This window comes from Teleopsis dalmanni, chromosome 1 (genome assembly GCF_002237135.1).
Source record: "Teleopsis dalmanni isolate 2A chromosome 1, ASM223713v2, whole genome shotgun sequence".
NCBI classification, from domain to species: Eukaryota; Metazoa; Arthropoda; class Insecta; order Diptera; family Diopsidae; genus Teleopsis; species Teleopsis dalmanni.
Window position 1 is genome coordinate 1,564,598 of NC_051846.1, and position 27,511 is coordinate 1,592,108.

The 27,511-nt window shown below is 31.8% G+C and overlaps 1 protein-coding gene and 2 long non-coding RNA genes across 3 annotated transcripts; 2 read left to right on the forward strand and 1 right to left on the reverse strand.

Annotated features, from left to right (window-relative positions):
• The first annotated feature begins 541 nt into the window (after positions 1-541).
• LOC119672349 lies at positions 542-2,683 on the forward strand. Its single transcript, XR_005251888.1, has 4 exons — positions 542-695; positions 2,041-2,241; positions 2,303-2,449; positions 2,575-2,683. It is a non-coding gene; the product is annotated as an uncharacterized LOC119672349 (long non-coding RNA).
• A 1,674-nt stretch (positions 2,684-4,357) lies between these two features.
• Positions 4,358-5,103, forward strand: LOC119672954 (protein dpy-30 homolog). The gene is made up of 2 exons (XM_038084139.1): positions 4,358-4,436; positions 4,771-5,103. Exon 2 carries the CDS (start codon positions 4,773-4,775, stop codon positions 5,055-5,057), a length of 285 nt encoding a protein of 94 aa, XP_037940067.1. The 5' UTR covers positions 4,358-4,436; positions 4,771-4,772; the 3' UTR covers positions 5,058-5,103.
• Positions 5,104-20,031: 14,928 nt separating this feature from the next.
• LOC119673493 lies at positions 20,032-22,698 on the reverse strand. Its single transcript, XR_005252059.1, has 2 exons — positions 22,561-22,698; positions 20,032-20,062 (listed from the first exon to the last, which is right to left on the reverse strand). It is a non-coding gene; the product is annotated as an uncharacterized LOC119673493 (long non-coding RNA).
• Positions 22,699-27,511: the final 4,813 nt, after the last annotated feature.

Genomic DNA, 27,511 nt, shown 5'->3' on the forward strand with positions numbered 1-27,511 from the left:
TATTTTATATCAATTAAGGAAAATATTGTCTATTTCTACCTATTTCTACATATTTAATAAAATCAAAATAATAAATGACATTTACTTTACTGAGTTAAACGAATAAACAAAAACTGACTTATTTGGGGAATATTTATTAAAATCTGTTTTCCACAAACATATATATATACATATATATATAAAAGGAACATGTTTCATAAACATAAATAAGTGAATATACAAAGATCATAGCAATTATGGCATAAATTTTATATTTTTTGGTAAATGTAACCCTTTTCGTGTAGTACATATAAAGCAATTAAATATATGGAGTATATTGCGATGCTTGTAAAAATAGTAAACAAGACATTTATATGGATTTACATAGATCATTAAAACAATGAGATTAAGGAATAATTTCTAGTGCCTGGGAAACATTAACAGAAAGTCTTTATATTTTATATTAAATTTATCTGTCTTTAAATTTATCGGGTCTACGTATAGAAATCGCTGAACAAAAATGCTTCTTTCACTAATCAATTCCCTTACTTATTCCTATAGAGAAACGTAACGACAACAAATCCGATTGGAAGTAGTGCACTTACCACATTCATGGGATCAAAACTTTGTGTGGGATATCCAATCTTGTAACTGCTTATAACTGAATCATAACTAAAACTGTTTGAGAAGGTCTAGACAAACCGTAAAGATCTAAGGTGACTTCAAATAATTCTTTTAGAACAATACCAAATCCGTGGACCATAGGTGGGCATGGAGTTAGTCTCATCCTACCCTGTGGTATCATGTGTAACACATGTCTGCCGACTCTCGAAGAAGAGGAACTAGAACACCTGTTGTGTTTATATCCTGGCCTGGCCAGAAATAGGACGTAAAACCAAAAAAAAATTTCAGTTTTGTCAACAGCTTTAAATTGTCCAGTTTAACTAAGAGGACTCCAACCAGGATTAGCATAGTAAAAGTTTTAAGAATAGTGTCTTACTGTATTTTCTAATAACAATAATAACAATATTAATAATAGCAAATTTAACAATCGATACAGTTATATCCATTTGTCTTTACTTGCATCTGAACTTCTCTCTGAATCTAAAGACTTTGATAAGACAAATGATAAGATAAGATAGGGTTTGATAAGACTGAATAGAATTAGATAGTGTGTAACTTAATATTACACAGCTAATTTACTTAATGTTAAATTACTTACTGAGCATTATATGTATATATGATATATGCCGATTAAGTGTCATACAGATATTTAAATCTGTAAGTAGTCCACTAAATTCAATAAGGTAATAGTTTTTATTATAAAACGTATTGCAATATATTTTTGCATTTAGATGTGTACATATATGGTAATAACGATAGACGCTATTAAACGTAAATCCGTAGAGCTGATGCAGCAAATATGAGGTTTTGATCATAAGTGTTTCGTATTTATCCGTGAATTTTCTACACATTTTGTATTTAAGCAAATTTTATCTAAACTATATAGATTTCTGAAGTATACGGTTTATTATTTCATACCCTACATTCATATGAGATATTTTACATACATGTATGAATTACTGTTGGATTAAATCTGCCATTATTTTGGTAAGGGCATTTAAGCCAAATCAAATAAAAATGTAGAAGAAAAGGCAAGAGTCTCCATAATTTTGGTTTTCATCTTGAATTTCCCGTCTTATGTTCTCAATATATATTACTTATACTTGTTAAGACACAACTACCAACTATGTGTAGGTTTGTACACAAATGTATGGTTTAAAGATAGTATTTAAAATTGATAAAATAGTTCTTCAACAATTTAAAATTGATCTGGAAATCATTAGGTACACATTATTAAAAAATATTGTTACACATCATTAATCTATAAATCCAAAACAGTTAATTCGATCATTTACCAACTGAAGTTAAATTTATTGTTCTATAGCTGAACGTATTCCGATCATATTATACTGCACTATATATATGAATATGTAAATATAGCCGTTTTGTTTATTTTGCTAGTAATGTACAATTAATAATATCATATCAAATACTTAGGAATGACACTTATATATACTGAAGCCCTGTTTAAAAATGACGGGCAGCATGTGAAGAGAAAGATTGAATGACTGTTTACCACTAAGGCACGCATACATAATGAAGTCTGGCTTTGAAGGTCCTTAAAGGATGAAAATTGAATGTTCAAATAAATTTAAAAACTATCTGATTTATGATTTTGCAATAAAGATCCGAACACGAGTGAGTTTAAATTCTAAATTGTTGCAAACTATAAATAAAAAAAATGGTTTTGAATTCATAGCTATTTTAAAAAATTTGAGACTTGTTTTCATCCTTCTAAAATCATACGCCATCTATTGATGTAACGCTCATCGGGTTCTATCAGAATAAGATTTTACAGTGCACTTTGATAAGATCTATGCGAAAAATTTTTTAGCAGGAAGAAAAGGTATATAATAATTTATAATAATATTGAATATATTAGGAGAGTAAATTGTATTATGGCTTCTTATAATTTTATATTATAATAGAATTTACATATACATAAACATTTCTCATAAGATTTCTTTGCAGATTTTAATGGATCGACATGGTTATGTAATGAGTTTCCTGTTAATATATCTAACTGCCTTAAAAAGGGTATTAATCTAATATTAATGATAATGCTACAAAAAATATTAAACTTTGGTCTAAATTATTGTAAATTATTATTTTACAAATAAATAGAACGATTACAAATAAGAAGCATTTTACTTTATAAATTATTTTGTTATAGTAAATTCACACTATTCCATATATAATATATTACTGTAGAATAATGAAACACCTTTCTGATAAGTATTCTCCTTCATATTATATATATTATTTTCATACTTTATATATTTTAATGTGGATCAAAGCAATAGCAACTGTAGAATATTGGAATAAAGTCAACGGACTTTATATAGAGACGCTTAATCCCAACACAAAAACAGCAAGAGAGAGAAAGAAAACATAACAATTAATGTTTTCCCTGCAAATACTGGACCTGAGTGCAACGAACTATTGAGCCTGGCGGAGATCAGAAATATTGGTCTTTGGATCAATGCAATGGTAACAGTCAAATATTTGAATAAAGTCGAGGGAAAAGTTGAAGTTTATATAGAAACGCTTAACCCCAAGACAAAAGCAGCAAGAGAGAGAAAGAAAATATAACAATTAATGTTTTCCCTGCAAATACATGGGCCTGAGTGCAACGAACTGTTAAGCCTGGTGGAGATCAGAAATATTAGTCTTCGGATGGATCACAAAACTCGGATTGGTTTTTGAAATTGTTATATGTGTGTTGTAACATTATAATACTTGAAGTGGAAGTGGAATCTCTGCTTCTAACGAGTCAAGATATATTTAAACTTTAAAAATTGAACTAAATATAGAGTATCAATAGAAGCGAATCAATTTTATAAAATAACAATAAAATCACTTGTTTTTAGATGTTTAGTAATAGTTGAAAAACTTTCACTATAATTGAAAAAAAAAATACATATTCACTTATAAGCAAAAAAAAAGCTCGCATCTTTATGAAGAAAATGGCTTATAAAATAGGTTATAAAATAATCTCTAGATTATACCTTTAATGCCTACAATTTCTTAACTATATGGCGCTTAGAATATGTAAAAACAGGACAAGAAACAATTATAAATTGATGTAAGTGGTGTCTAGTAAGAGATAAAATAAAAAGAAGAATTACCATTGTAAAAGTTTCAATACACTCCATACTAATGTATAGATCAATTATAAAGGCTCTGAAAAAATAATCAAGAAACAATGAAACTGCGATTTAATGCAAAATGATGTAATCTAAGCACATAGTGACTAGATTTGTAAAGGGTCTGGGATGTTATAGATGGAGAGAAAGGGCTTTTAACAAAAGCCTAAAAAAATGATAATGCGTGTAACAATTATCTACAACTTGCTAAGTTTTCTATATATATATATATACATATATGCATTTCTTTTTTCTGGATGAGGAAAATAAAACGTTACATACATCGTAAACTAAGTACCATTAGAATTGTGCGTCCGTCTCCTACAGAGTCATTAGAATACATACTGAAACTGCTCATCTACATTGAAACCCATATCTATCGTGGAACTGATTTCTGAATTTTCGTAATGTAAGGACAATTTCATTTACATGTACACACAAAAGTATTAGTTCGTTGAAATTCAAACAGATCCCCTAACTAATCGATTCAAAACAAAAATCTATATCTTAAACATATATTGATGATCATAGATTGCTTTGAGTAAATGAAAAATTTATACTAAACTACAAGAAAATATTTTTTTTTAAATTTATTCCTTAACATAAGTTGTTTCAAAATCGAAAACATATAAAATCATAACATATTTTTATAGTTTTGTGGATTTGAATTTTTGAGGACTTTCATAAGTAAGTTATGCTGCATATATAGGTATATATATATTTGCTGTATTTATATAAATATGTGAATATATGTTAAATATTAAGTTAGATTACATGGTCTCATGCTCTAAAGATCGTTATGATACTATGTAATAGTCTTTGTCAGAAATAGAATACGTGCCCAATATATTTTATTAGTTAATATAGAAGAATCAAAACTAATGCCAATTTACCATTTTATTTATATAAAACGATATAAATATATAGCATATGTATATTTAATGGCACATTCAGTACACGTTTTTTATTGTCTAAAAAATTTTTAATCAATTCAGAACTAATGACAATATTTTCAAACTAGCTATGGATCCCAACGTTAAAGACCAACAGATTGCACGTCTAATTGGAGAAGAACAAATGGATGAGGAGGAACAATCTCTCGGACCTATGCAATGTGTTAAGCCACGGGAAGATATAATGTCTCTGCCCGCACGTGAATATTTGGATCTCATGGTTACTCCAGTTTTAATTGAGGGATTAAAGGCTCTTGATCATGAAGGACCAGAAGATCCCATCTCATTTTTAGCTGCATATCTACTGAAAAATAGACGCCGTGCAAATGAGGTCGTAGCTCCACCTGATATGTAAATTGATGTCGAATTTCGGATATTAATCAAGTCGATAAATTAAATGATATTGATTTCTCACTTTTTTATATACTAGTAACACTGGTTGCTAAAATGGTGATCCAGGGACTTATATTTTGAAATGTTTTACGTTACAGAAAATTATAATAAAACAATTTGAAGTTAACGTTAGTACTATTAAGTAAGAATAAGCGGTAATATGTTAATTTTCTTTAATTATATTTTTATATGACACCAGACGCCATCCTATCAACCCAGGATAGGATGAAAAACATTTTTTTACACTCTCTTGTAATATTTTTCTATTATCAGCTAATATTCAGACATGAATATTAGACAGAAGCATGTATAGAACTCTTGTATGGCAGTATATATTTGAATTTCTTTAAGTCCTGATCCAGTATAAAATATAAGTAAGTTGACAGTTAATTTGAAATGGTACACTAATAATTTGCTTATTAGCATTAACAAATTATAACTTTCCACTTTAATGTTACGCTAAGGATTATATTCAATCAAAATGTATCCCAACAATCAGAACGTAAATTCCGCAGCTTTTCTTAGATCAATTGGATCACGCTCTCTAATTCATCGCGCAACTGGTTCATTTGAACTGGATCTTGCAAGATTATTGCTATAATGGGATAATGATAAATTTATCGGATCTGTACCAATAGATTACTATGGGAGTGTATATATTTTTGAAAAAACACATTTTCTAAAACGACTAACCCTAAGCCTACTCGTCAAATGATGCTCACCACTTCTGTTGAAGTTATAGTATTGAAATGGATGAGTCAAAGGTACTTCCCAAGCACTGGGTTGAAGAGTCCAGTTAAAATAACATTTGGTAAAGCAGTTTTTTAGTGAAGTGAGCGGTTATGATTTTATAATTAAACAAGTTTTTATAGTTCTAATATACCATAGGTATAGTCTGAAATATTTGATTCAATACTTTGAAAAATATCATGAGCTGATACTTGAAGTGTAGAAATATTAATTCATTGATAGAACTGTTAGGACTTTAGTATTATAAAAACCTTTCGGTCTAAATAAAATGAGTTAAGTCATTATAATCTAATTTAAATTCTTTGCAAATAAGTGATATTAATTTATTGATAGAACCACTATAGGTGTATAATATATAGGCTTTTGATCTAAATAAAATGAGTTAAGTCATTATAATCTAATTTAAATTCTCTGGAAATAAATGATACCAGAAAAGGACTGAAATCATTAAACTTTCCTACTACGTATATTATTGCTTTTTATAAATATGATTTCGTAATTCTTTCGCAACCCTAACAGTGTTCAGTTCCATTATTTGGTTCCATACACACTATTGAGCATACCTTTCAAACGATTAAAGCATGCCGCATAATGTTATATGCAACATGTTATGTCCTTTCCATCCTTTTTATTGCACTTTTCACTTAAACTATTCAGTATTTGTTGCAGTTTTAGTGGCACGAGTTGCGGAGCAATTGGTCCGCAACAAAATTCATTTTTGTTACGGTAATCACATGTGCGAATCGTTGAAGGGGGAAGGGTGCAAAGTCGCAGAGTAGCTGCTAAAGCCAATTATTGCTGTTTTAATTTGGAGCAATATGTCGTCTGCATTTTAATTGCCAGCGTATAATTTTTTCCAACTAAATTGCTAATGGCACTTTGGCATGATAATTGCACTTTGTTTAGCAATTTAAGTGTAACGATTTTTCGTGCGAAAATTTATTAAAAGCAACTTAATCCGAATATGCAAAAGGAAATAATAAATGTTCCGCTTTTCGCGTAAATGTTACGGAATTAGTTGATAGTTTTTGTTGTTTAGACTATTAACAATATTTTTTACAAACGAGTACATAAGTGTAGTGGCAATTATAACAAAACTTTATATTGACGGAAATAAACTTTAATATATCCAGAAGTGCAAACACTATAATTGCGTAAAATATAATATATTATCCATAATATTATTATTATGTTTTTATGTTAAGCCTTTTCCGAGTTAGGACATCTGAGCACTTTTACTCTATGATGGCTGGAGGGTTTCTGCGGAGTCCCACCCATCTCACTGTCTTATTTGAATATTCCTCATAAAATTCATGATTATTCAATGATTGATCTAAGATATGCGCCCGCCCCGTGCGGTTAGTGATTACTCTGAGATTAGATAGCGATAAGTAGGGCATCCTGTTGATTTTCGCATATAGTTTTAAAGCTCTGTCCCTAATATATTTTTTGACCGGATCAATTCTAAGGTCGAGTACTACAGTACTATATTTACAAATAATACTGCAGAATTAACTGCAAATAGCTATGAATTTGTGTAAATACAACGACGAAATGACACCTACACTCAGAAAAATAATTTATTTGATTTAAACAGAGTTTAACCAAAACTCAGTCAAAATATTCTTACTCGACGCATCAGGTTGGTTCAACCATACCACATGTTGGTTTTCATATCTTCTTTACTACATGAGCTAAAATTTTTCTAACGAAACTATCAGGTCAAATTAACTAGTATGTGGTTAGAACATATTTTTCTGAGTGTACCAATTGATCTACTGCAGTGATATAAAATGTTGACACTTTTGGACAGTTTCTAAAAGCGATATTAAAATTTTTTTTTTAAGTAAAGTTATAAGTAATACCAATATCAAATTCAAGAAGAGGTTATAACGCGCAGATAATACACTGTCAAAAAATATGTTCTGGATAAACCGCACTCTTAGTAAAAATGAATGAATGAAATAAAAAATAAAATAAAAAATACATGTATATATATACCGAAAGTCAATAAATTAATAATAATTTAATAATAATTTTTGTTTAGTTGTGATTTTTCTTAAAGAATTTTATGATCTTCAAAGAACCAGTTCAATTAAAATCCAATGGAGGCTCGTTTATCTATACTATTAAATGGGATGTTAGTATTCCACAACCAATGGGGTTCATTGCGATTTGCTTGGAAAAGATTGTTAAATAAAAGTGAGAACATTAAAACTATTGATAAACCTAACAATTCATTTAATTTGAAGACCCTTTGCCTCAATTAGTTCAATAAAATCAAAATATAAATACTTGATAATAAGATCTGTGAATATTTTATTTTGCATTCCAAATATACTGCAAACATCTGAGACCTTTAACTTTGTCTTCAAAAGGTAATAGTTGAGAGTAGCATACCCACTTAAGAAGAAAATTGTTAATCTGAGTTCACATCTAATAAGATTTACAAACTAATATTTCTTTAATTCTTAGAATATAATGGAGAGCTCACTTGAGTTGCGTCTACTTAACTTAGTATTGTAGATCTGATCCACAATACATATCATCTATTTAATCCCCTTTATCTACTTTAAAAACAAATTCTTATTGGAATTTAGTTGTCTCATATTATTGTCATACCTCTAAGATTTTCTAACCCCTATCATGAGCAAAGAAATGCTGCGTGATATAACTAGATTAGATTTAGATTAGAACTAGATTAGATATAATTAGATTTCGGTTTCATAATTAAAGTTTTATCATTTCCTTAGTAAGTTTACCCCAATTGTTTTGAAACCTTGATACAAAACGCAGACTTTACATCGGGTATATTTTAACCCCTATCATGAAGGAAACAATTTACTTTAAGATTAGATATCCAGCAGAAAACTTTGAGTTCTATTAATGAAATTTTAATATATCTTTTGCAGGCTTATCAACTGTTTCATTACCTTGAATGCCTCTTATCCAATTTTTTGGCAATATTTGTCACTTATAAAGAGCATCTTTATCTTGAGAATATTCAAATCATTATCCCAAAAAAAGAAATCATTGCCAACAGAAAACTTCGATTTCATGTCTTTCTTTACAAGTTTATCTCAATGGATTGGTATACCTTATTTCAAGAATATTTTAACTTTAATTTCAAAAAAAAAATTAAACTTTAGAATTAAATATCCAGTAGAAAAATTCGGTCTCTACGAATGGGGTTTCTAAACCTTCTTTGAAGGTTTATCAGCTTTTTATTATAATGAAGCAGCGATAGGTATGCCTTATCACGATAATATTTAAACCATTATCCCGAAGAAAGAAATGCTGCTTTATTATTTCCAACAGAAAAATTCGATTACTCCGCTTTCTTCACAAGTCTATCCTCAATTGACTTTAATCGCCTCCTGCAATAGTTATGCCTGGGGAATATCTTAACCTCCATCTCAAAGAAAGAAATGCCACTTGATAATTAGATATCCAGCAGAAAGATTTGGCCCCAATGAATGGAATTTCAACACATTCTTTGGATGTTAATCAGCTTTTTCTTATAATTAGTACCTCATGACTAATTATTTAGACATCTTGCTTTGATTGTACCAGCAAGCTTGCTTGGATACTATGAAGTTAGGTTTATCACCTTTTCAAGTTCTAGTTTCTAGTTCTGGGAGCAAATGTGATTATGTTATTTTGTAAGTGCTGACAATTGATATGTAAGACTTTTAGGTCTGATATAGAGTCACTGCACCAATATTGTGGAGATTTTATTTAGTGGAGTCTCTTTATTTGGATATATTAGACAATAAACCTTAAAAGCAGAATTAGAACTTTTCACCAATTTTAGTTTTTTTTTAACTTGTTGCAAAAAATGTTAATTAGTTGCAATTGCATTTGACCAAAGCAGTAATGAGGGTCTTTGAAATTTTCTCGGAGGTTTTATTTTATGCGCTACACTTAAAATATGCAAATAATAAACTCACTGCAAAAATGCTCTAAAAAGTTCTTAGAAAAAAATTGCATAATTTAGCATATTTATACTATTTACAAAGGTAATATTTTAAATACAGCGAAATTCCCTTCCTTGTGGGGTTTCTCACAAAGGCGCTGCAAGTGAGTTTATGGAAGAGATGAAGCAATTCAGTGAAAGCGTGAAATAAAAAATTAGAGTGTTTCATTTAGTTCATTAAAATATTAAAAAAGGTTAACAAAAAGGTGCACAGAAAGTATAGAAGGAAGGACGAAGTAGTTTGAAGTAGCGCAACTCATGCAGCGTTGCAACACGCTTTGACGCTTCCATGGCATACCGAAAATACAAGTGAAAACAGTAACAAGGATGCGGGATAGTAAGCAACGCATGAAACCGTAAAGGAAGTTAGCGAAAGCACTTTACGGCTCCAGCTTAGTGTACCGTTACGGAATGAAGCAATTTAACAGCACACAAGTGCAGGTCTCAATATTTAATGAATGTTAAATATTTAAAAAAGTGTTGTAAAAACCGTAGGAACTGAGGTGAGCAAAGGAGCTTATGTGTAAACCCCGAATAGAGTTATGAAAACTGAACACAGAAACTAAAAAATTTTGAAGAAAGTAAAAAAAGTTTAAAACTCATATGCACATATATATTCTTATATATGTAATGATTAATAGAAATCGTAAAAGTCATAAAAATATAGGTAAACATACAAAAAGCAATAATGCAATATGAGAAAAGTTGTGAACACTACAAACGGAAGTAAGTGTACTTGGTGAATGAACACTACTCAAACAGCTTGAAGCTGCAAGGAAGAGGAAATCAAATATGGTTGATATATTTATACATAAGAGAAAGAAAATTTCTTGAAAAGTCTTCAAAGATAAGTATAAGAAATGCACTTCCATATTGTCAGTGACAGCAACAATAATAACAACAACAACAACGACAACAACGACAACAGCAATGAAGCCATTCCCTAAGGGTCACTTTTACATAGTGAAGAGAATGCAAGGAATAAAGCTAAAACAAACTGTTAACAACAAACGGAAATGAAAAAATGGAAATGTACTTCCTTGTGTGGAAAATGCTTTTCCTACTGCTCTGACTGCAGAAAAACGAATATGATTTTATGACTTTTTGCTTAACCCTTTTATGGACGTTTACACTCGTTTTACATTCGACTTGAAAATGTGGTAAGTGCTTTTTGCCCCTGATCAGTGCCACACAAACAACACAATTTCAATTTAATTGAAAATGTAATAAAAAATATTGATAAAAATTCAAATAATTCAAAAAAGAAATCATTAAAGAAATATTAAATTGAAAATTACATTTTAATTGCATATTTAAATTACTTCAGAGTTATATTATAACATAATTATTTTGCTTGGAAAATCTGTTAATGTATTTTAGTCTTAAAAGTGTCATTATATGCAATGCTGAATTGTTCTGCGTCTGCAATAAAATATTTTTATTACCAATTATCCTGCCACAATAGAAACAGGATCGTTGCTTTATGCTGCCATTCGAGGTATGTAACACCTTTTTAATATGTTTTTAATGGCACACTTTTGTTTAACTACTTTCCATTAAATTCTAATTGATTAATTTATCAATCAATTAAGTACACTTAACGCGTTTTACTTAACTGGTTCATACTGACGATTTCACTAAAAACGATTTCACTTTCACTCAAAACACCTTCTTCAATCAAAAATTGATATGATTTATATTCACTTTTTTCTTTCAAATATCAACGAAACATTTTCAAAGCGTCCACTCCCGGCGATTGCTTAAGTCGAACTGATTGCGAATTGCTATTTCGTTCGCTTCATTGGCGCACAACGGTTGTTTTCGTTCTGATTGTGGCAAAAACGTACACGAACAAAAAAGCGGAGGACACGAGCGCCTCGAAAAGGAATTTCGTATTCGGTTTATTTTCCTTGTCTTTGAGTTCGTGTCTTTGTGTCGTGTGCTTCGTGTGAAGTTTCGTTAAGTTTTAGTTGTTAACATTTTTGAGTACTGTTAAGTTAACAGCGACAATGTTCTTCTCGACATGCATGAGCATCTTCGAATATTCTACGGTGAAAAACCTAAATAATTAATTGAGGTAACACAAAACTATGATAATAGGTTTTTGCCCATCAATCATATCCATGTATGGTGTACTAACCTACCTTAACCTAATTAGAGTGACTTAAAATATTAATGAAAATTGCAAAAACAACAAAAAAACGAGAAATCGAAAATCTTTAAAGAAAACTTTTAAATAAAATATTTGCTACATTTCTCACAATAAAAATCAAGGATGAATTTTCAATGCCGTTAAATAATTAAAGAATGCATTGAAACTGTTTCAAGTGCAAGGAAAGTAAATCAAAAATAATTAATTAGTTAAAAATAAAAATAATACTAGAAAATCAACTCATGAACTCAATGAACTCGTAATTACGCGGTAACGTTATTTAATGTTAATTTTACTTAAAATTGACTCCTCTGAATTTTTTTTCCTACATTATATGTTAAAAAGACTTATGTATAAATGTATTCTGAGACAATGGGACAGCGCACCCTTCAACAAGTGGCTCCACTGAAATGAAGAATTAGCCACAGTAGACCACGAAAGGACTTAGGTCCATTTTCGTTATTCGATTCTCAGATGTCGTTATTGAGTTAAAGCTAAAGTGGCTTCCGTTCGCATAACTACGTCTCTCGTTATTGCAAGTAGCTCGTTTAGCTTGAGGTTGGCTGCCAAGTCATCACCGACCCAATAGTTTCCCAAGACAGTCACCCTCTTGCTTGCCAGTGCTGAACGTTGGCACAATATATGCACCACTCTCTCTTTTTCTTGTGGACATATTTGGCAAATGTCTTCTTCAACTAGAGTTATCTTTTTGAGGTGAGACTTGAAATTTCCATATCCAATACTCAATTAGGTCAGTTTAAAAGGCTTAATTATAGATATATTGGTCCTTACAGTTTCAAACTTTCTAATTTGTTTACTAAAAAGTCTAAGTAAAAATTCGATTCTCTTATCGCTGCTAAATTATGTGATTACTTTTTATACACTTACTTACTTAAATGACCATAACAACCCGTTACCAGATTTCGACCGAATAAAGCATGCCAGGTGCCTCTGTTGAATTCGGGCTTTCTTCATTCTCGTGAACGATTAGTGCTTTCTCAACTTGATAGCTTTACCGGAGAACACAGTCTAACTTTATGCCCGCTTTCTCTGCTTAAAACACCTTTCTTTCGCTGAATTATATTAATACTGTGATAAAGCTCAGATAGCTCGTCGTTCATTTGGATGCGGTAGTTGAGTACTGCTTCATTATTCTGGGATGGGCTTCATGCCACTGCATCATACACTGTCACAGGTAGGATGAGCGACGAATAGAACATAACTTTTGTTTGTCGAGAGAGAGCTCTATATCTCAATTACCTAGTGAGCTAATAGCACCTATTAGCAATAGTAATTTTTCATCTGATTACTAGGCTGACATCGTTGTTGTTCATAACGATGCCGAAATACTTGCAAATTCGAAAGCGTAGTCGCCAGCCACCAGTTCAGTGAAACAAATATTTTAATTATAATAGCAACAATAACAACTTAGGCCTTTTGATCATATAAGAAGATCAAGAAGAATACTTTAGAGGGAGGTTCTAGAGTGGGCTAAGATCGACAAAAAGGAAATCTGTTAAAATACTAAATTAATGCCATATATACACTGTGCAGATATGATGATGTGACAAAGCAGATGTGAGGCGTTCTCTTCACAGCTGTGAGAGGAATGTAAAAAAGCAAGATTCAATCTTCTAACGGTAGTAAGTAGTAACACTAAATTTAAAATCTCTGGAATCTTCATACTTACGTTGATACACATCTAGTGATAATAGACTATTTAGCGGTTTACAGTGATTCCCATCATTCTGTTTAGGAACATAGGATCAACCCAATTGTTTTCGTATTGACTGATACAGTCTTTCACTTGATTCTACTTTGACTTCGATAAGACTTTCAGAAGCGCCTTCTATTACTGATCGAAATGTTTTCTTCCTATAAGTTTTAAAGGTCCTTGTCTGATTAAATTGAGAATAAATCTGTAAGTTTTCAACAGGTATCGTCGCAATTCAGTTACATATCCACTTTTGGGTTTTAGTAAATGTATGTATACGACTTATTACTAACAATCTTCCTCTAATTCTTTAAGGCCCTGATCTGATTAAATATATGTATACGTTTTATAAGGATTGCTAATAATTGTAGTAGAATCTTATATGCATATGGATCAGGCCCATATTACACAAAATTTATAGTTTCATATGGAATTACTTATAAACACAGTCTTCTACTTCATATGTTATAATAACAGAGTCTATGTTTTATTCTAACATTTTATCCAAATAAGCTAATATTTCACTGTTACATTACTGACAATAACATTTTTGCTTATTCTCTTTTGTGCTCTTATTTATACTTAAAATGTAGCAAAAAGCATGCGCGAAAAATTTTTCTAACACAACACGTGCAAAGTGAATTCAAAACAAACAACTTCACTGTAAAGCAGACAAATAACAAATGAAAATCAAAAGAAAAAAAGAAAAAAAATACTTGTAAACAACAACAACAAAACTCACGTGAGACCATTTGCCGCCACTGTCAAATAAAAAGCTAAAATATATATCACAGCTCAATAGAACTCACAACGAATACAACGACGACAACGTCGACTACGCCGTTGACGAAGTACGTTGACGTCAACGTAAATGAGAATAAAAAAAGGAAAACGCATAAATTTCATTGGCCAAGAATGAAGTTGAGAAAAAATGTGACACAATGAATGAGTGCGAGGGTGGTTGGGTGCTAAATAAGGAACGGGTGCGAATGAATAATTTAGTGGTGTAAGCTTAGGCCTAATGTATTAACACTTTATGCGCCGCGCCACTTCCATGTAGATAAGTAGCTGTTGGTGGCAAAATTTGGTGGTTGTTAAAAAATTCATGTGCGGCAATTGTGAAGATTTTGTCGTCTGCGTCGCAGTTGACGTAGACAGCTGCATATTTATATACGTTGGCTTTATAATTGAATGAATTTTTATTGCATTCTTGGCAAAACTCATTGCTCTCAATTTTTTTTTTTCCTTGCTTTCGCTTTTGTTGTATTTTCTTTGCTTCTTTCTTGTAGGCGCATTTAATACATTAACACTACGTGACCTAATGCATTTTACATGTTCTGGCAGCCTTGACCTACATCACAGCACATTGCAATCTCATTCGCCTTTGAATTTATTTATTTGGTAATTGCAAGTTAGTGACTTGCTTTGCTGTCAACCTTGAAGGGAAGAGGTTGACACTCAGTGTTGTTTTACACTCAATCCCACCTGAATATCGGCATACGTCAGCTGCTGCCAAGTAATAAATATCTCATAATGCTAGATTATTTACTCCAGTACTTCTTCGTAGTAGCAATAAAAAGCTTTTACATATAAATAACGTCGTTAGGCTAATGGAAATGTTTTGAGGTTTCTGCATCTTTAATTGCTTTCGAATGTTGAAATTTCCTTGACTTGCGGTTTGAGTTACAAAATTGAAATTTATTGGCCTCACACGTGTCGGTTCGATTCATTCAGTTACCAAGGAAGGATGATGTGTCACATTAATATTAAATTAAAAATGAATATGAATATATAATCGGTGATGCTGACAAGCTGACAAAAATTAAATTATTTTTGGTATTACAAATTTTTCTTATTGAAAACTGAACAGTCTTATTTAACATAGAACCGGATTAGATTAGATTTTAAAATAACCCATGGAACTTGTCACCACGTCACTGCATCCTTTGTGGCTTATTGTGACATACCCACTTTAGTTCCATAGACGAGTAGCTAGATCAGATTTTAAAATGGGTTGGAAACTTGCCATCACTTTTTGCATCCTTTGGGGATTTTTGTGACATACCCATCTTATTTCCATAGAAGACTAGGCGGGTTACTGGTATATAAAAACTTATAGAAAAATGAAAAAATAATGAGCGATTTTAGTTTTTTAATTTCTTCTTTCTTGGTTAAAATCATTTTAAAGTACAAAACTTTATTATTATAGTATTATGTTACTCGTATGTATACAATATAAATTTCCAGAGCGTGAGATATAGTTCTTAAAAATTGTTCTAAAGTTCAAATTCTCAAACCACATGTATCCGCAAATCCTAAAAACAGAACTTAAACATTTTTCAAGAAGGCTACACAATCTTGAAACCTTAGCAGCCATTTTTATTAGAAAATCTGGTTATTCTATATGTTAAGGAATTAAAAGAGTAACTTGGTATGGGAAATTGAAAAAACAAGATTCGATTTTAGTCTATTAGACTGGAAATAGTCTATCTCCTATTTCCTATTTATAGGCATTTTAAATTATTTACTTTCTTACTTTATTGGCCATTATAGGCGTAAGTCATCCTTGACCGCATCCATTATTTTCCGCCAGCTAACCCGATCAATAGATTGGGCTCGCCAGTTGACACGACCGAGTGCCTTTATTTCATTGGACACTTAGTGCTTCCACCAAAGATGCGGACTGGTTCTTCTCGATTCAAGCAGAATTGATTATGTCGCTCAACGTCATTTTAACATACATTGCCGTATAAATTTTGCTGAAATACTAAATTCAGTAATAGCAGCATGAAGTGAATTTAAAATCGACAAATGAATAGTGTGTGTCAATTTGTTTTCCTTCAGGATTTAACGCACTGTGAAAATCTATAGTTGATTTGCCAGTTCAGAAAAACTTCAACCGATTTTAATACTTTTTAAATTTTTTCTCATTGTAAGAGACATCGATAGGATCCAAAAATTAAATGCATACAACTATATTAACAGATAGTGGTATCAGATAGAACTGTATGCAAACACACTAAATCTTTTATAAAAAAGGAAACTGACAGAGTTCAATTTCTGACACATGCAGTTCAAAAACTTCAGAAAAATCATCATCGATTTATATTTTTCGAAGTTTTCTTCTCGATAGTTTATCAAAAGCCTAGCGTATCAATATTGTCTTGATATTTGCCTCGTGCGGACCGCGCAGTACATATTCCGACTATCGTTTCCGATGAGGTCTTATTCTTGCTATTTGAACAGAAGCCTGTCATGTCAGTATTTTCTTAACTATCACCGATTCCGGTCTACTCCGATCAAATGGCTGAATTTATGGCTGCATCTGATGAATGAGTAGCCATCTTTTTCTGCAACCGGTCCAAAAGTTCTTCTAAATGTGTTATATTTATGATTTCTTCTAAATATTTGGTAGGTATTTAAAATATCTGATCGATTTTTCCTTTCTTGCCATACGACACTAGCTTATTTTGAACTTCAATTACATAGAAATAGGATTGCCGTTGATATATAAACTTCTGAATCTGAAGGAATCATGAATGGTAGAAACAATTAAAGCACGAATCAACTAAAAATAATTCAAAAAAAGAAATAAAAATACAAATTATTTATTAGTATTTGTTTTTTTTTTGCTGTTGTATATTTTATTCCACTCTGTTAAAGTGCCAAAATATGTGCAATGATTAATTATCGCAAAATAAAAATTTTTCCACGTACGATGTTGAATTTTTTCTAACAGGAAACAGACAAAACAGGAATGTTAAAAAAAAAATAAGTAAAGGGAAAACAAGGAAACCGGAAACGTTTATTTGCAACATTTCGTTCCATGACGTACGTAAAAGGTGTAAAGTTGTGAAAAAGTTTGCCGGCATCGAATTTTGTACCTGAAAACTGTTTATAAATTATTTAATTGCAATGTTGCTCTGAGCGGATTTTAAGGTCGAAAGGAATATTTTCCGAAATGAAAATTTAAACACGCGAAATAAATTAATTTGAACCAAACTAATTGTATACTTTACATCCTTACATCCTTGTGCAGACAAGTCCATAAAAAAAAGTCGGAAATTTAAAATAAAATATTAAAATTGTTAACTTATATTATATATCGTGTATTTATATCATCTGTAATGGATTTGGATTGCGTAAAATGAACTTAGTACATCGGCAATATAAATCTAAAAAAATTTGTCAAATATTTATAATATTACAATTTTTACGGGAGCCTTAAATTTTTCAGTGATTTTCATTATAACTTAATATTAATAGACCTGAACAGAAAGTAAAACCATCCGATATTGGTAACAATATTACTACAAGAGCAATAACTTTGAAGAAATAAAGATTTTTCCGGAAAATTCTTCAAAATTCTTCTCAGTATTACCAGTTACATGATATATTTTTCACATATAGTAAATATGAAATTAAAGTATTCCTTAAAGTTAAAGTTAGTACTTACTTTAAAATAAGTTAATTATAAAAAGTACATTTGATTCTACTTTGTCTAGTTTTTAATCTTCAGAGCAATTGCGATTATTCATAACAGTTAGTCCTCTCATTAAGAACTAAATTATGTATATAAAGATATATAACACACTTACATATACCATATATACTAACCTTAACAAAACAAATTAATTTAGCGATGTCCATCGATTTCTCTAAGTTTGTATAACTGTCTGGAACATCTGTGCATCGATCTTCGAAGATCAAATTAATCTTTAAACCCATTTGTAATTGAAGAGCTTTTACTGAATACCTGACGTCTAATGGTAACGGAAACCGACTTTATCTTCTCTGTGAGTGTTATCTGTATGACAATTTTGTACCGAGAACTGGAACCCGACATCGGATATCTTGCCCAATAAGGAAGTAAAAAGTAAATATTTTTTTTTTCTCATTTATATTTTTTTAACGACTTTATGAATAGCAATCTTGTTAGATTGGTTTCACTACCCACCAAAGATGTAAATTTTATCCTTATATATGGCATTAAAACTTCAATAGACGTACCGCTTTCGTGATACCTAACTACGAAAATTAGTTATTTGAGCTTTTATGCCCTTCCTTCAGAACAGGAATTAGAATACTCATATGTTAAAGTAAAGAATGTCTGGCGTAAAATTAAATTAATAATAATTTGGCATCAGCCTACACTGCTTTAGAATACTCATATTATTGGTAACATCCAAAGACAAAATGTGATACCACGTGATATAGGTACAACTTTGGTTGGCCTGGAAATTTGGATTCACTTTGTAAGAAAGCATCGTGTTGGTTCTGAGAGACACCTAAAAAAAATGCAAAAAGAATGTTAAATTTTCTCAATCACATGCACTGCCTTAAAGTAGCTTCGACGAAAACTCGCTTTTCAATAAGAAGGAGGCTTACCGGTTCTAAGAACGGACTATGTCCTGGTTCCGTTTATCACCATCCAAGGAGACTACATTAGCAAATCTTCGCAGGCTATAACAACAACAACAATAGTCGGGGATCTTTTCCACAAGAAGGAAGCTTTACTCAATAGCTGTCGGCGGAATGGGTCGTTTAGCGGCGCATTATCTCGATACGTGTGTTGAAACCACCTTAGTATTTATCCCTCATGTCAGCTAACTAAGTAAAATAACAATGAAGTCATGATGCTACTGTACGCTTATCTATATATATGAGTATTTGGCTTTCAATCTATCAACCTGTCAGTGAATGAGTACGCTGGTGGACTAACACTGTTTAAAAGCTAATCCAATATAATTTTGCAGAGATACTTATAGTAACTTCAGACAAGTAAAGTCAATAAGATTAAAGTCAAGAAGTTGGTTGATGAATGCTTGTGGAGCCCAAACCATATATGGCTAATTTCCGAAATATATTAGTATTAAGAAGGAATAAAATTGCTTGCATTAGGAAGTACATGATTACATTTTTTAGTTTTATTTTCACAAAAAATTTATTGCTGCAATATAATATGTGGTTTCCTTATTATGTGTATCTTTTCCAACTTTGCTTTACTTTTAGCATTAAAGTTTCGGAAAAATTTTGCACTTTTTTAATTTCAACAAAGTCTGAAGGCGCAAAAACCAAACCTAAACTTTTTTAAAAATTTATGCGCTATGCTTCTTTACCATTCACGGTTGTGTGAGTAGAACTCATTACTTCTGACTTCAAACATTAATGCAAAAGTACACCAAAACCAAAAAGGATAATAATTTCTCATTTTGAATTCCATTTCATACCTTCCGTTGCCATTTCGAAAATCATGCTCAGCTTTAATATCCTCTGCTTGCCTTACCGACTTAAAGGATTTGAACTTGATTTTTAATACTCGTGCTTTGTATTATTTTCATTTGTTATTTTCGTTTTGTCTTCTTTAGTCTTTAACTAAAATGAAACAATGGACGTTAGGGTATATTACAAAAGAGTATCCATTTCTCACTACATATTATAAACATTTTTTTAGAATAAATTCATATCTGGCTTTGCATTCTATTATAATTTAAATTTTTCAAAAAATTGCAGATTATATTCAGTTTATAATAATTTCGTTAAAAATATTCAAACTGTAATAGTTAAGCATCAAACCTGCAATTAAGAAAATAAAATACAATTGACCGGACAATCAATTAATCTGAGAGTCCATAAGGATAGATGGAGAAATCTGTTAATAAGTTCAAACTTCAAATTAATCCAACAAATCCTAATTACCGAAGATCATTGCAAATACCAGCTTTGATACTATAAATACTAAGAAACACCTACTGGATAATGCCTACAGACTGTACTGACTCAGGAGAAATGTATTTTAAGTAAAATCGATCGGTTTTACCGGAAAATATTTTGATCCTATTTATGAAGCCTCTTCACTACTTTTAAACATGGTAGACCCTTCATTATTAATCATTGTCGGGTTTTAGACTGTCATACCACTTCTCCCAAACATCTTTTTCAGTTGGTCTCATACATCACATGCAGTAAATGTGGTTAGTTTTTCCTCAACTTGATAACTGTGAAATGGATGGGTCATATCGTTAAGATATATTATCATATCTTTAAGATATGACCGAGCCATGAATGTTGTGACTGAATATTGTTCTATAGATAGATTGTTTTTTATTTAGATGCAGAAGGCATTAGCAGATAGTAGTGGACTAAATATGTTCCGAATATCTTTTACATTCTATTATAACATATGGCGCATATCACTAAAAGTGAGATATTAGAAAGTCCTTACATACACACAGCGATCATTAGATCCACTAGCTACAATTATATATTATATAGGAGGGCATCCACACTTGGCACGAGTTTGCTAATTGCTTATTCGTCATTATGTCAGGTTAGTTTGAAACCCCAGCCTTGCTCACCAATCCAATGGATAAGCATTATGCACTCATCAGCCCAGTAGTTTCAGCAAAAAAATTTATGAAAACTGGGACGTTCGGCGTTGTAAATAACGATGAAAAGAAAAAAAGTCACAACTCCCGAATTTAAGTAAAACTTAACCACTCTGGCAAGTCTATAAACTTAACTATGTTTCTAATTTGTAAGTTTGATTGACAGACCACTAAAGGAAGAGACCTCTAGATTTTAGGTCTTCTACGGGCTAAATATGACTTAAAGGGTGTAACATATTTCTTACTCCTTCACAAAATTACTGCCATAAAAATAATCATTATAGAATAAGCCAGTTTTTCTATTAAGTAGTGAGCTGTCAGTGCACATTCCAAAGTATTAAGTAAGTTTCTCTGTAATTGAAGCAATTTAGACCAAGTAAAATTTTAGTCGTCACAAAAATCATCCTGTACCATAATTTTTTTAGGCTATCTCCAGTATTTATGTTCAATAGCTATGAAAACATTGCTCCATTACTTTAAACTATAACGAGGTCATTATGGTACTTTGTCTGCTTAGCAGAAAATTATTGTATCACTTTCTGTACCCCATAAGGAATTGGGGCGGGGGTATGAAGGGGTAAAAAAAATATTTCAGTAGTGAGGTATGCCTGTCGTAAAAGATGACTAAAATCCTATAGTAGACCTAATACTATATGTAGTGTAAGTGGTAGTGAGTTAGTTTTACTTCCTTCACCTGAACGGAGTTGTAAATCTGTTACCAGGAGACAGCAGTAAATCAAATACTATTTGGAGTATTAATGATAGTGAGTGAGTTTCACTTCCGGTACTCGAACGAAGCTATAAACTGTTACTACGGTGGGCAGAGCCCAGAGTTTCGGCTGTACTGATCGGCTGAATTTATTTCTTTTATTCGATATGGAGTTGCTGTGCCCAAAAAACTAGAAACTAGAAACTAGCTAGCTAGAAACTATAACTGAACGTGTGCTTTTGATTGAAACCGGCAAAATTGAATTTTAATGGGGATGTTTATCGTTTCAAATTAAAGAATTAAGATGGTCTTTTGTTGTGTGGATATTTTATTTTGAGAATTATTTTGCGAAATTATTTTCTCAATATTTTCTATTAAAAAATTAGTAAGGATGTGAATAATAAATTTGTTATAATACAATATTGCTATTGTTATATTATATATATTAACTTAAATTAATAAAATTTTTATTTCATTTTTTTTATTGTATTTCGAAATCAATCACCCCTAATAAAACGTGATGCATTTCCATTTGAGTTTCACAGCACAATAGTGCTTGTATGCAGCACTTCATTGGTGTAAAGTTAAGAGTCGTAATTGAACTTCAATTAGTTAAATGGAATGCAATTTAATATGCAATATGGCTTATTGTTTCCATGCACAGCAGAGCATCGCACTTAAAGAAAATTCATTAAAACTGCGAAGCAGAGTTTTCTCAAATTAAATATAAAACGAAATATAAACAATTTAAAAAACAAAAATAATAAAAAATATACTTGTTAGCGTTGTTATTGTTTCCGAGTTTTTCTCTGTTCTTATTACAAGCATTTCCGGTATCCAAGGCATGCCATGAACATCGGCTGGATTTCCGTTTAAATTTACATATCATTTAACGCCGGCACAATTTTCGTAACTTTTTGTTGAATTTTTAAAAAGTTTAAGTTAAACACAAAGTTAACCTTTTAAATTTTTTTTTTTTGTTTTGCTATATTTTGTTGCGGTTGTTATGCTTTGTGAAAAAAATCAGTTTTTGAATTTAAAACTTGCGGCATCTGTAATAGACAAAATGTGTTTTTCATAGCTTAAGAGACGCTAAAAAATTTGATTTAAAAAATACTTGAAATGTGAAGAGACTTAAAATTTAGTTAAATTATATTATAATTTCTCTACTTTTATTAATTTTTTTTTATTTATTTCTACAAATAATTCCCGTGAACAATATTATTCTTGCTTGTTACTAGAACGGAATAAAATATAAAACCGCTACCATAGAAGATCTTAATATACTTACAAATGAACTTAACCGAACACTAGATACTAAGTTTTCCCAACGAACATTAAATTGTTTCCCGAAGAGGAATTTTTGATGTCAGGCGTAAACAAGAACCTTATTATGAGGATCCGAACTTCCTTACAACATGCATGGAGAGTAGCTTTCGTTACAGAATTCTTCTACTAGTTAGATGATCATAGACAATATTACTAGAGTTCTTCCTCTAGACAAGTTGAAATTCTGTGAAACCATGGTTTTCCTCGTGGCCAAAACCAAATCAGACAGTCCCAGACAACATCACTAGAAGTTGTTATGCAGGTTTTTTGGCCATTCTATCAACCAAGACAGGTTTAACTTGCTTAATTATAATACCGATTCGGAATACCGATTATATCTAGTCAAGTAGAAGAATCAAATGGAAAATAACCATGATGGATGATGGATCTTCTGAGTTACTTATCGACTCTTCCAAACCCAGTCGGGCAGTCACAGAAAATATCACTTCAAATCTTCCTCGAGGTTAAGTGCACATTCTTTTAACGCGGAAAGGTTGAAGTTGCTGAAGTGAGAATAAATGTTGTGATGTCTTGTAAGTTAGAATAATATAATAGAAAATGAACTATATACTAGCTTCTAGAGAGTGGAACCCTGTGACTATGATAAATCTTTTTTATTGCTTATAGACCCCTACTGCACAAAAGACACTGCTACTTCCAAATGAAAGTGAAAATTTCAACTACTGAGCATATTCTAACGTCGGACGAGGATAAGGAATCCTAACCCCGCACGCTTACTTTTAACCAGACTAAAGTCGGATAGTCACAAAGATTGACAAAGATGAGACACCTAGTCGTCTCATTCACTCTAAAAAGAGACTACCAGCAGACCCAGCTTGTCAAAATGATAACGCTAGCCATAATGAACTTTTAGATAACTTGTAAGCAAGTTATCTGAACTAGTGTTCCGTTCTACTAAGAAGGGAAGTTATTTTGCTGAAATCTCAATTGTGTTCCACAGAATATTTACTATAAGTGTAGTATTATTACTATACCTAAGACTGTAAGAATATCTGAAGTAAGTTGCAGTAGCCAGTCAGCAATAATCTTTTCGCTGTCCACAAGTAGCGATTTTTAGTGATTTTTTCTCCCAAGATTCCTTAAAATAGAAAAAGTTACAAACTTTTTGGGCCTTACCGAGGAACAATCTTCCTAATTATCAAACAAGTTTTTTCTTAAAAAATTTTTGTCTTCTGTAGCTCAGAACTGGGAATATTCATAGAAAAAATGCTTGATTGTTTCTTATTGCTGTAAGTTTCCAAAACTTCTAGAAATGAGTATTGAAATATATGCGGAATTTCTGAGGGTGGGTTCCGACATACCAACATATTTTCATCAATAATATTTTTAAAGTAAACTACGTAGGCGTAAGTTGACTACATTGTGTCAATTGGTAATTCCTGAAAGCTCACTTCTTATACCTTTACATGTAAATAAAGTGGAATTTTATCTTAATGCTGTGGAAAAATCGCTTGCCAACACAAAATAAAATCAAAATGTTGCTACTGCGTCAAATTTTATGGCTTCACATTATGCCAAGTCAAAGATGACGCATGGTGATGTTGCCAGCTTTGGTAAAAGTCAGGAAGTAATAAAAACACAACAAATCATTTAAGCTTATAAAGTGTAAGAAATAAAAGCAAATGAAAGTCAGGTAAATAAACCATATTCACAGTGCGGAATGGCCAACGTATTGCCACTTTTAGTGCCGCAACAACACATACGTCTCATACTTAAAATTCTTGGTTGGCATCTTCCGTAGTTATCCCTGCAACAAAATTGCTGCAATAACCCGGTAACGCTGCATATGAAGTCTGACTACAGCAAAACGTTAATGCGTTCATACGTATGCAGAAAACGGAAACGCAGTAAAACAGTTTGCGAGGCAAAATCTTATTCCTGCGAAATTTGAGCAACATCAGCAAAAGCTCGTTAAAAGGCATGAATACCACAAATCCGAACCAACGACAAAGGTTACAGTAACAATAATGACGGCAAGCATAAACATAGACTCAGCAATACGCAGTGGCAGCAACATAGAAGTATTTTGCATTCAGCTGGCTCGGGTCTAGTGCAAGGACAACATCTGTTTTAAATGGCTAAGCATACCTGAGACTCACTGCATAGAGTCCAATAAAACCGCAATCAGCAGATAAATCAAGTTACAACGTGACGCAAGTATTCCGAACGAGATTTGGTTTCTTTGGCGGCACACAAACGCTGCCACAAAGCTCGGAACAGAAAAAATTTAAATCAAAACAGCAACAAAGAAAAGATTTTTCTATGGCAAACGAAACAATGAAGTCGCCTCGCTTCTAAAAAACTAAAATCGCAAAATAAGAGAAAAACATTCATGCTGAATGTGAAATTGGTCGCACGTGAAACAAATAAATTTTCATAAAAATGTCATGGAAATGAAAAAAATTCGAAAAGAAAAACTTTTAACTGCTGGAAAAGTAACTGAAAAAAATAAAAACAAAATCCCAAAAATCGCTAAAATCGCAAAAAACGCAAAAAACGCAAAGAACGCAACAAAAAAGTGACGGCATTTGAAGCAGCAAACGAATTTGCCGCATGCATTTGCATGTGCGACTCTCAAATAAGAGCCCAAAAAGAAGGAAACTTTAGATGGCAGGATGTATATAATTTTTATGACATTTCAATGCAGCTGATGTCAGGAGTAGTGTCGGGAAATAATTCTGCTCAAACAATTTGAATTGCAAAACGCATAAGAGCATCTGACAGTTTGTTAAATATTTTGAGACTTTGAGAGCATAGCACTTTTCCGCAGATACAGTTTTTCCACATGCCTAACACGCTCTTGCGGATTCATAACTGATGAATAATAGAAGAAAATTATGCAAATCTCATGTTTTTGTAAGGATGGCTTCTGATTGCGGGAGTTTAAAATAATATAAAATAATTCGGTAAATAGAATTTCTGCTGGTGTTACTGATTTACAACAGCTTCTCTTGCAGCGGTTTATAATTTGAGAGAGAATATATTTATGCTGTCAAACAGATTGCTTTAAAGAGATTGCTTAAATTACATTTAAGTTGGCTTTTGGCTGTTAGGCCTCTCTTAATATAACTATAAAGTATAGGGTGAACGATATAGACAAACAGGATTTCCATGGAAGACATTCAAAACTCCTCAAAACGTAAGCATACCGCTAGCAGCATACACACTGCTAAAGCTAGTCTAACAGAATATCCATAAAACGCAATCAAAAGACCTAAACATCTAGACCTAACCGGAGTCTGTGGTTCACATGTGGTCCACGAGATAATTAAAAATGGTTTGGGAATCAAATTTAACAGGCACGAATACATGACTTGTGGTTTATCTACTGAGACCTCACTTTTGAGAAAATAAAGACAAAAAATTTTCAAGTTATTATATTTCAAATAGCCTATATAATGTACTTATGCAATTATACAATTCATTATGCATTTAATCAGAGAAGCATAAAGTATACTAAAATAATCATACTTTTATTATTCTTAAATTTTGTGTTCTCTACTAAAAACAAAAATATCATAATGGTCCTTGGTCAGAAAAAGGTTGGAAACCACGGATCTAGACATACTGCCCGTAGTTGTTTGTGATAAAGTAACTACGAAAAATAACTACGTGATGTTGATGCAGGAATCTAAAATACTAACTGAACCCAGCAATTCATCCATTACATGTTACTCGCCTCCACTAAAGAAGAAACATGACAGCGTCGAAGATGTCACAAGCGATGATGAGAACAGTAGTAGCAGCAATTCAGGCAATCATTCCGATAGCAACAATAACCTAATCTTAAACAATAATGGTGTTTTAATATAACTATCTGCCATGAAGGATCAACACCACGATACTCTTAACACATATATCAGTATAATGTGCCAGTAACTGCTCCATTGGAGCTCCGCAGTTCCAATAGTATACGTATACGTAGGATGTAGTTTACTCCTTGGTGAGGAGAGAGGCCTCTCTATCACCTCTGCTAGTCTTTGGGTCACTGCACCTGGTTGGAAAATGCAACTCCACATTAAATAAAAGTATATGAATACAGGCAATCTACCCGCGTAACATATATATAGGCTCTAACCACAGCCACCAAGAAAGAAAATGATACCAGATTTACACCTCGGGTTGGGTGTCGCAAGAAAAAAGTATCAAAATACATAAAGATCTGCTCATAACATCGTACAAACAGCTGCATCTAGCCGAAAAGGGTGCTTTTTGAATACTTTGAGAATATATAAAGAACTGTTCATAGCATTATGCAAAGATATATAGAGCCAAAGAAATAGCGTGCTTTTGAAACATTTTCGAAATATCTAAAAACCTGTACATACCGCTATCATCATACCTGCCGTCATATTAGAAGATTTTATTGCTGAAGTC